Raw genomic sequence first — 11,703 nt, 5'->3', positions numbered from 1 at the left:
AACTTTCTATGAATTTTCATTTTTAAAAGTTTCTAAAACTGAAGTTTCTAAAAGTTAACCATCCTGCTCTTAACAGTCTGATCTCATATCACAGAATGCTTTCTGAAAATCTATAAAAATAATATTTTTACATTACTTTAATGATATTTTTATTAAAACAACTTTTCATTGATATGATTAATCCCTAATAATGGACAATATACAGAATGTATCTGTAAAAAGGAATGAAGGAATTACTAGAAAGCTGAAGGGATAGATTTTGTAATCCATTCTTGCTCTACAATCACAGGTCACTGTCTAAATTAAGATCTGAACTTTACATTCTTATTCTATTATTTTCTCAGCCAATTCTTGATATGTTTCCCACACCTATGATCTATGAAAAATGTAACAAAAAACCATTGCGGGTCCCATGTAACAGCACTGTTATGGACTGAAAGTTTGTATTCTCCAAAATTCACATGTCAAAGCACTAACCATAATGTGATGGTATTTGGAGATAAGGCTTTGCGAAAGTAATTAGGTTAAGATGAGGTCATGAGGGTGGGGCCTCATGATAGGATTAATGCCTGGAAAAGAAGAGGCACAAGGAGAGTTTATTTCTCCTTGTCTCTGCCCTAACACAAGGAAGAGGTTGTGTGAGCACACAGAAGGCAGCTGCCTATAATCCAAGAGAAGAGACCTCAGAATGAAACCTACATTGCTGGCACCTTGATCTTGGATTTCCCAGACTCTAGAACTGTAAGAAATAAATTTTTGTTGTTTAAGCCACCCAGTCTAAAATATTTTTTGTTACAGCAGCTCAAGTTGACTAAGGCAAGCCCCAATTTATGCTTCAGTTGGTTTTCTTTGGTTGTTAACAACAGAAACCTACCCTGACTAACTTTAGCAAGACACAGGGATATTGCTTAATAGACTAATTCCCATCAGAAAAAAATCAATTAGCCTGCCTGAGAGTTGGTAAATTTTAATCCAGGACTTTGGTATCAATTTTTATAACTAACATGAGTCAAAATTATATTTTTCTTTGCTATTTGTGATCTCGTGAATCAATTTTTATAATTGGCATTTCCCTAGAAAATTATTAATTTTATCCAGGTTTTCAAATTCACTAATACAAATTACTTTTTATAATAATTATATTTTTTACACTTTTATTAAAATATAATTGACATAAGACATTGTATTAAAGTGTATTACATAATGATTTGCTGTGTGTGTGTACTGTGAAATGCTAACCACAATAAGTTTAGTTAGCATCTGTCACCACATATAGTTAGTTTTTCTTCTTGTGATGAGAACTTTTAAGATCTACTCTCTTAGCACCTTTCAAATATGCAATACAGTGTTATTAACTATACTCACCATGCTGTACATTATATCCTCAGAACTTACTTATAACTGGAAGTTTGTGCCTTTTGACCACTTTTACCTATTTCCCCTACCTCCCACCCCAGCCTCGCAACCATCAAACTGTTCTCTGTATCTATAAGTTCATTTTTGTTTTGTTTTATTTTGTTTTTAGATTCCACATATAAGTGAGATCATACAGTATTTGTCTTTCTCTGACTTATTTCACCTAGGTCACAAACAACCAGAGGAGAAAAAAAAAAAAAGAAGATATACAATGGCCAGTAAGCACATAAAAAGATGCCCAACATTATTAGTTATTAAGGAAATCCAAATCAAAACCATAAGATACCTCTTCATAAAAACTAGGGTAGCTATAAAAAATATATGGACAATAACAAATCTTTGTGAAAATGTGGAGATACTGGGACCCTAAACATTGCTGGTAGAAGTGTAAAATGATGCAGCAATTATAGAAAACAGTTTGGCTGTACCTGAAAAAGTAAACATAGAGTTAATTTATGATCCACAATTTCACTCTTTGGTATATACAAAAGAGAGCTGAAATCATATGTTCACATAAAAACTTGTCCATGAATGTTCATAGCAGTTCTACTCAGAAAAGCCAAAAAGTGGAAACAATCCTGATGTCCATCAATTGAGGAACAGATTTAAAAAATGTGGTATATCCATTCAATGGAATATAATTCAAAAATGAAAAGTAATGAAGTACTTATACATGCTACATGATGGATAATCTTGAAAACATTATTCTATGTGAAAGAAGTCAGACATAAAAAAGTCACATATTGTATGATTCCATTTCTATTAAGTATCCAGGTCAAATCTGCAGAGACTGAAAGTAGATAAGTGACTGCCAGGGGATTTGAGGAGCTGGGAATTGGGAATGACTGCTAAAAAGCATACAATTTCTTTTGAGGGGGCGGTGATAGAAATATTCTGGAATTAGTGAACGATGATGAATGCATAGTAGTTGAATATACTAAAGACCTTTGAATTTTACGATTTAAAATAGTAAATTTTATGGTATATGAATTATATCTCAAAAACATTTAAAAATGCATAGTTCATGAATTATCACAAAGATCATACTTGTATTACAGCACCTAAGTCAAAAAGAGTAGGGCATTGCCAATATTGCATATCTCCTTTCATGTTTTCTTTCATGGTTTTACCTTCTGGACTTTCACACCTAAATACTGTTCCTAATATGTATGATATTTTTGCATCTACCCTATTTTACTCAACATTATGCTTGTGTGATTCATCACTGTTGTTGCAAATACCTATAGTTTGTTCACTTTCATTGTTATATATTTTTCTAGCTTATTAATAGGCTACACTTTATTTAATATATGTATATACAATGGACAGATATTTGGAATTTTCCCTATTACAAATAATGCAAGAATCATTTCTTAATGCACATATGTATGCAATTTTGTTGACTGCACATTTTATTGGATGCATATATTTATTGGATTCACATATGTATGCAATTCCTGAAGAGGGTGAATTGCTGGGTTATGGGGTATGCATATGCTCAGCCTTAGTAGATAATTACAAACAAATTTACATCATCCCCAGCAAGTATGAAGGGTTCAGTTGCTTCATTTCCTTGTCATTGTCTACTTTGTATAGGCAGCATCCTTGGTATTTGCTCACTGTCTTAATTAACTCAGGCTGTCATAATGAAATACCATAGACTGGGTGGCTTAAACAATAAAGATTTATTTCTCACATTTCTGAAAGCTGAGTAGTCCAAGATCAAGGTGACAGCAAGGCAGGTTTCATTCTGAGGCCTCGTCTCTTAGCTTGTAGGCAGCCACCATTTTACTTCGTGCTCATATGGTCTCTTCTTTGTATGCTTAAGGGAGGAGAGACAGCCGGCAAGCTCTCAGGTTTCTTGTCTTAAAAAGTCACTAATCCCATCATGAGGGCCCCACACTCATGACCTCATACTAAATTGCGGGAGAGGGGCACAGATATTCAGTCCGCAACAGCAACATTTGGTATTGTCAGTCTTTTAAAATTTCAGTCATTCTATCTTGCATACAGCAATATATATTAGCCTAACATCTAGTGTTACCTACTGGCATGTTTAGTTTGGATTTTCCTGATGATTTATAAGGTTAAGGATTTATTCATATGTTTATTGACTCATCTTCTTTTGTAGATTTCCTATTCAAGTGGCTTGTCAATTTTTCTTTTTCTTTTTTTTTTTTGATTTATAATGTTTTAAAACATATTAGACATATAAGTTCTTTTTTGGGCTTATAGGTTGCAAATAACTTCTCACACGTTGTGTTTCATTCTTCACTGTCTCAATTTTGTTGAGCAGAAGTTTCTCAATATAATGTCATCCAATTTATTGTTAATTATGGTTAATTTTTTGGTTAAGAAGTCCTTCCCTTCTTGGAGATAATAATCACATTTTTCTATATTCTAGGTCAGCCTGGGAGGTTAATTGTTGTGCCTTTTACCTTTACATATACAGTAAAATCCACCTAGAGATGATTTTCATGTAAAGTTTATAGTGGGAGTCAGATTGCCCTTATTTTTCTAAATTGAAACAGAAGTTTAAGCTTATCATTGAAAATGTCCTCCTTTTTGCACTGTTCCACAACGCCACATGGGTAAGTCAGGTACCCATGTATATAGTATTTGTTTCTGGGATCTCTATCCTGTGTCATTGGTCGATTTGGTTATCTTTATGCCAACACCACAATGCACTAATTATTCTAACTTTGTATATGATATACAGTAAAGAACTCCTCAGACCAATATTCTTTCAGAGTTTCCTGGCTAAATTTGGCCCACTGTGTTTCCATATAAATTTGAGCCAGCTTCTCAGGTCTTAACCATCTGACAGGAATTTGATGGGGATTTTATTGACTTTACAGATTAATTTGGAAAAATCAAATATTGTATCTATTTATAGGCCTATTTTAATATCTCTCAATATTTTAGGCCATATATGTCTTTTGTAAGATTTATTATTCCAATGTATTTATTTTAAATTTATTATGATAGTTTCATTTAAAATAATTTGTTTTATGTTTCTTCAAGATATATATTCAATTGAGCATTATATATTATTCTTGTATCTAACAAACTTGTTATACTATCTGTAATGACAATGTATTTTTTCTTTTCCAATACTTATATATTTTTCTTTTTTTATGTCTTATTTTCTCACTAGGATCACCAGTAAAAAGTTCAAATATTTTAAAAGAAGTGGTATTAGTGGCCATTCTTGGCTCATTCCTAATACCAAATTGAAATCAACATTCCACCATTAAGAATAGTTGTGAGTATTTTTGTAGCCACTTTTTATCACATTAGAAAAATTCTTTTTAGTCTTCTAAGATATTTTTTATTATGAACAGATGTTGTAGTGACCAAATGCTTTTTATGCATATATTAAAATGATCATGTGCTTTTTTTCTCATTCTGTTAATGATTGATTTTTAAAGTTAAACTTAGATTTGTGGAATAAATATGAAAACAGTAATATATTCATAATAAAAAATATACATTTAGTACTTCACATCTGTTTTTATGAGTAACATTGACCTAAAATTTTCCTTTATTGTGATGTCTTTGTCAGAGCTTGTATCGAAATTTTGCTGTCCTCATAAAATGTGTTAGGAAGCATTATCTCTTTTCCTGTTCTCTTGAAGTGTTTATATGTCTGGCATTATTTACTTTTTTTTTTTTTTTGTGGTACGTGGGCCTCTCACCGTTGTGGCCTCTCCCGTTGCGGGCTCCGGACGCACAGGCCCAGCAGCCAAGGCTCACGGGCCCAGGCGCTCCACGGCATGTGGGATCTTCCTGGACCGGGGCACGAACCCATGTCCCCTGCATCGGCAGGCGGACTCTCAACCACTGCGCCACCAGGGAAGCCCTATTTATTTTTTTAAAGTATTATAATATTTGCTAGTGGATCTTATGAGCCTAGAGTTTCTGAAGGAAGATGAGGTATCGATCAATTACTTTAACTGGTATAGGATTACTTAGGTCTTCTATTAAGTTTTTTTTAGAAATTTGTAATTTTCCAGGAATTTGTTTATTTCCTCTAGAGTTTGATATTTTTATGTTTTTGGTTGTAAAGTTCTTTTGTCTTTTTTTTTTTTTTTTTTTTTTTACAATACTGTCATTACCTCCTATTTCTAGGATTTGTAATGATTTTATCATTTCCAGTTCTGACATTGGCTATTTGTACATTATCTTTTTTCTTTGATTTGTTTCCTAAGAGCTTTTTCATTTTATGCTTTATTTCCCCAAAGTTTCATCAGGGGGTTATTACTCTTTTTAAAGAAACAACACAGTTTTATTGTTCCACTTCATTTTATATGTTTTCTATTTTATTAATTTCTTACCTTAGATATTTGAAGAAACTTGGGTGCTAACAATGTAAAGAAGAGTTATGAGATCAGCATCGAGGGGAGGATAGAAGTCCCAGATGGGATGAATCCACATAATATAGAGTGTTTGTTACTTACCTCTCCTCTCACTGTCTCACTGCCTTGTCTCACTTCTTTCACTGTAAATATTTCTTTACAGATATTTGTTGAACAAATTAATGACAATATAGTTATCCCACAGTGACTAATTTTTTTCTTTAGCCATTAGTTTATGGTTAGTGATAGACTAATTGTCTGTTATTAAAAAAATAAAATAAAAAGCTTGATAGAGAAACAAGGTTTCTTATTCCTGATCTCTTATGCTGGCATTTCTTTTATTGGCCCCAAATTATATACTGACTGCAGATAATTATGCTAATTTCCTCAGCTGATTTCTTAGTAACACAACTCTGGGAAAATATTATAAAACTCTGAGGAAGTTGTCTTGAAAGGGGCAAGAACCAGGCCTAAATAAATAAACATTTTAAAAATTAGAAGAATAAAAAGCTTTTTATTATTGCTTCCACATTCTAGAGAAGAGAATGTGTTCTTTACTCTCTCAGAATGTTTAATGACATGTATCATGTGAATTTTAAGTGGATCTTTAAGTATCATAGTCATTCATTCATTCTTTTATTTATTTGCATGCATACTTTGATTCATAGTTAATGAGTTCTTTAATTCAAGATATGGCATGCAACCAGTTTCACTGAAATTTCACAAAGTGGGTGCTTGTAGAAAGTGGTGTCTTTTCACTTCTAACTATTTAAAGAGCAAGGTCTTGAATTTGATGTTACTTATTTTAGACATTAACCCTTGAACTGATTTTCTAGATACAATAGCAAAGAAATCCCAGGCATTCTGCCAGTTGATACAAAGAAAAGCAGAATAACTACTTCTAAGACTCACAAAGCTGTCATTGTTCAGACAGTGAAATATATACTTGAAATCTTATTTTTTAAAAGGCTTTTTGGAAAAAAATTCAGAGTCCTTTTATGGATGTTCCCTGGTTTTTATTTTTAAGAATAAAGTTTAAGACTACTTATTGCGAAAGACGTTGCCATGAATATAGTAGTTGGTTTACCTAAAGTACATGCCCTTAAATGCAAAATACAAGGCGGTTATTATTTAAAGGAGTCATGAATCTTCAGTTCTTGGTGTGATAAATGTGAAGAATGATTGACAGCCATGAAGATGAAAAGGGAAAAGCAAATTTTTACACAATTCTTTCAAAATGCCATCTAAATGTAGAAAAAAGTAGGCAAAGATGATATGGGTATAACAGAATGATATGTTATATTTATATACCAAGAAAGCACTATTAAAATATGCTTCTTTATCACATATGTTTGCTAGTTTGCTTACAGCTAAACATGGTTTATCTTATTTATAACATTACTATGCTAAAATTTGGCTGATTCTAGTTAAAATATACATACTGGGAAATATTTTTAGTGCTTATTAGATTTATAGAGATTACTGCTGTGCTCTTCACAGGAAAATATTTCAATATTGTTCTAAGCCAGTGCTCTCGGAGAAAACTTTATGTGATGGTGGAAATGTTCTCTGTGTTGTGCAATACAGTGGCCACAAGCCACATGTGGTTACTGAGCACTTGGAATGTGGCTAGTACAACTAAAGAAATGCACTTTAAAAGTTTATTTAATTTTAGCTAATTTAAATTTCATATTAAATATCCACACGTGGCTAACATACTATACAGCACATTATTTCCAGGTATGTGAGTTAAAACACATAAACTACTTAGAACAGTATTTGGCAGATAATTAGTACTTATTAGCTTGCTATTAATGTTGCTATTGTTATTAATATGCTTAAAGTATATTTTGGGAAAGAGCAGGTTGGTCACGTGAATCCAGTTAGCAATAAGATATTGTCTTAAATATTTGTGCACTCAAAGTCCTAAGAATCTGTCAGCACTACTCATTAGTATCTGTTCTCCTGACATCCACCAGCTTAAAAAAAAAAATTGTTTTCAATAGATTCTCTGTCCATTGTGAAATCTGAGATGTTTTTATGATTTAAAGCTGAGTTATATAATTTGTGGACTCCGTATACTTCCTGTTGTCCCTTCCTCTACTTTTCTTCTTCCTTTGCCTATTTTAAAAATCACAATGGTGCAAATTTGGACTTACATCAAAAAGTTTTCAGAGGAAGAAATATGCAAATAAAAATAAATTTTTTCTAAATCTTACATTAAATTATGAAAACAACATAAGCATCTACCTCTTCTACTTATTGGATAAGAAAAATCAATTTTATTCTTTTAGTTTCATAGAATTGCCATATATATTTATAAGACCTCACAAATATTTGACTTAAATATTTTAGAGCACATTTAACTTGCTCCCGAAGAAAATTTTGAACACTTTTAAGAGTATCTTAATTTTTAGGCTCTGTAGATTTTCTGTCATTAGTCTCAATCAGGAGCTACATATGTTATGAATTCCCTCAATCTTCCTATGAAACAAGTCAATTTAAGTTGGATAATCATTTTTATTATCTCTTTTGCACCTTCTCTACATTTTTCATGCATTAGCTTTGAGGTCTTTACTAAAACCATACCTGAATTTTAATTCACTGCTTCTTTAAGAAGTTAGGCAAAGATCTTGATTATATTTGTTTAGTTTTTAACAAATTTATTGGAGTATAATTGCTTTACAGTCTTGTGTTAGTTTCTGTTGTATAACAAAGTGAATCAGCTATATGTATACATATATCCCCATATCCCCTCCTTCTTGCATCTCGCTCCCACCCTCCCTATCCCACCCCTTCCCACTAGCTATCTATTTTACATTTGGTAGTGTATATACATCAATGCTGCTACTCTCTCACTTCGTCCCAGCGTACCCTTCCCCCTCCCTGTGTCCTCAAGTCCATTCTCTACATCTGAGTCTTTATTTCTGTCCTGCCCTTAGGTTCATCAGAACCTTTTTTTTTTTTTTTTTTCTTAGATTCCATATATATGTGTTAGCATGCAGTATTTGTTTTTCTCTTTCTGACTTACTTCACTCTGTATGACAGACTCTAGGTCCATGCACCTCACTACAAATAACTCAATTTCGTTCCTTTTTATGGCTGAGTAATTTTCCATTGTATGTATGTGCCACATCTTCTTTATCCATTCATCTGTCGATGGACACTTAGGTTGCTTCCAGTCCTGGCTATTGCAAACAGTGCTGCAATGAACATTGTGTACGTCTCTTTTTGAATTATGGTTTTCTCAGAGTATATGCCCAGTAGTGGTATTGCTGGGTCATATGGTAATTCTATTTTTAGTTTTTTAATGATCTTCCATACTGTTCTCCATAGTGGCTGTATCAATTTACATTCCCACCAACATGCAAGAGGGCTCCCGTTTCTCCACACTCTATCCAGCATTTATTGTTTGTAGAATTTTTGATGATGGCCATTCTGACCCGCATGAGGTGATACCTCATTGTGGTTTTGCTTTGCATTTCTCTAATGATTAGTGATGTTGAGCATCCTTTCGTGTGCCTGTTGGCCATCTGTATTATCTTCTTTGGGAAAATGTCTATTCAGGTCTTCTGCCCATTTTTTAATTGGGTTATTTTTTTGATATTGAGTGGTATGAGCTGTTTATATATTTTGGATATGGATATTAACCCCTTATTGGTCATGTCATTTGAAAATATTTTTTCCCATTCAGTAAGTTGTCTTTTCGTTGTGTGAATGGTTTCCTTTGCTGTGCAAAAGTTGTTAAGTTTAATTAGGACCCATTTGTTTACTTTTGCTTTTTGTTCCTTTTGCCTTAGGAGATAGATCCAAAAAATATTGCTACAGTTTATGTAGAGTGCTCTGCCTACATTTTCTTCTAGAAGTTTTATGGTTTCAGGTCTTACATTTAGTTCTTTAATCCATTTGGAGTTTGTTTTTGTGTATGGTGTTAGGAAGTGTTCTAATTTCATTCTTTTACATGTAGCTGTCCAGTTTTCCCAGAACCACTTACTGAAGAGAATGTCTTTTCTTCATTGTATATTTTTGCTTCCTTTGTTGTTGATTAATTGACCATAAGTGTGTGGGTTTATTTCTGGGCTCTCTATTACCTTCAGAACAACAAAGCTTCTTGACATATATTTTAGCAATATTTTTATATCTATGTAAAAATAGATGTTAAATGATTATTTGAATGAAAGGAAGTTTAGGATGATAATTTATCACATTTTTTCCAAAATGCAGAAATAAATTTTACTCATGGTTATGTTGTTAGGATTACTATGATTTGTCCACCCATTCCTGCTAGTTAGTTTGTATACTAAGTCAGTTCAACTTTGTTTCTAAGGTCAATGGCATCTAAATAAGCATCTTAAAACTTCTTTATATTCAGGATCTGAAACAATTTGATTCATCCTTTAAAAAAATGAAAGGAAAACAAGAAACTTAAGTGGAACATTTTATCAAACTATTCATATATATAATGAAGATAAGGTTCTGATTCAGATTCCATGAAAACATTCAATATATTCCATAAGACAATTTATTTGTAAATGTAATAATTAGAGTAGTATTCTGAATCCCTCCTATTTTTACTATTGCATGAGTTTCTATCAGATTTCACGGACTGGAATATAAGATCATACTTGATCTTTTTTTTGTTTGTTGGCTGGTTGGTTGGTTTTTCTTTTTCTTGCCACACCATGTAGCACGTGGGATCTTGGTTCCCCAACCAGGGATCAAACCCGCGCCCCCTGCAATGGAAGCTCAGAGTCTTAACCACTGGACCACCAGGGAAGTCCCAAGCATACTTGATCTTGAAGGTACTATTTGAGATGATTAGATTCAGTCTCCAGGCTTCCTGATGTTGTGTCATATAATGGATTTGAGAAGGAGTACATAGAACTCTATAGAAAAACAAATTGAAAAAAGTTATGATTTTAGGCATTAAAATAAGAGACTTCTTTCCAGATCATGCAGGTTGAGGTGAATTTTTAATGGATTTTCATTGCAGTAATAACTAGAGCATCACTAGCTCCTACTTCAGCACCTCCAGTCCACACCGCCTGAACCACTGACGCAAGCCTAGTCTTGGTGTATGCCCAGCGTCCTCTAGTGGCATAGGAGTCACTGCCTCATCCTCACCTCTGCATATACCTTATATGGATCATGATTTTAAAAATATAGCAACAATAACAAAGTACAAAACCCCCTACTTACTTATGAGACAATTGGGGTAGGTTGAACACTGATTGAGTATTTGATTGTGTCAAGGAATTATTATTAAATGTTTAAGCATGTTACTGTGGTTATATATTTTTTTATGTTCTTATCCTGGTACAACTGAAGTCTGTACAGGTAAAATTAAATGATATCTGGAATTTGCTTAAAAACACTCTGGTTGACACCAAGAGTGAACCATAATGTAAACTATGGACTCTGGGTGATAATGACATATCAGTGTAAGTTCATCAATTGTAAGAAATCTACCCCTCTGGTGGTGGATGTTGATAATGCGGGAGGCTATGCATGGGTGGGGGCAGGGAATATATGGAAAGTTTTAGGTTCTGCCCTGAACCTAAAACTGCTCTAAAGAAAATTAAGTCTATTTAAAAAAATATCACCACCATTCTGGTGGGTGAAGGGAATAGGTGGCAGTAGAGGTGAAACAAGAATGACCACGGGTTGATAATTGTTGACGTTGGCTGATGGGTATGTGGTTTTCATTATACTATTCTCTCATTTTCTATTTCAGAATATGAGAATTTTCTCTAAGAATGTTCAGAAGAGTATTTTCAGGTAAGTCTATTTCTCTGTTACAATGTCAGGGAAGGTGCACTTAGTTTAATTAATACAAAGTCATTTGTTTCTGAAACAACAGAAATCAAAATAGCAACAAAAGTCTAGAGCTATGACAGGATTTCTTAGCCATTCTTAATCGGAAGAAAAA

The 11,703-nt window shown here is 33.1% G+C and overlaps 1 protein-coding gene across 1 annotated transcript in view; it reads right to left on the bottom strand.

Annotated features, from left to right (window-relative positions):
• Window positions 1-10,326: 10,326 nt before the first annotated feature.
• MALRD1 (MAM and LDL receptor class A domain containing 1) overlaps window positions 10,327-11,703 on the bottom strand; it is a 596,783-nt gene continuing 595,406 nt past the window's right edge. The window contains exon 41 of the mRNA XM_067730697.1: window positions 10,327-10,660. Within this exon, the coding sequence (XP_067586798.1) occupies window positions 10,580-10,660 (81 nt within the window). The 3' untranslated portion in view covers window positions 10,327-10,579. The remainder of the gene's footprint in view (window positions 10,661-11,703) is intronic.

Source organism: Pseudorca crassidens, chromosome 1 (genome assembly GCF_039906515.1).
Source record: "Pseudorca crassidens isolate mPseCra1 chromosome 1, mPseCra1.hap1, whole genome shotgun sequence".
Lineage (NCBI taxonomy): Eukaryota > Metazoa > Chordata > Mammalia > Artiodactyla > Delphinidae > Pseudorca > Pseudorca crassidens.
The sequence above is the reverse complement of the archived record's forward strand: the minus strand, read 5'-3'. Positions and strand labels throughout refer to the sequence as shown.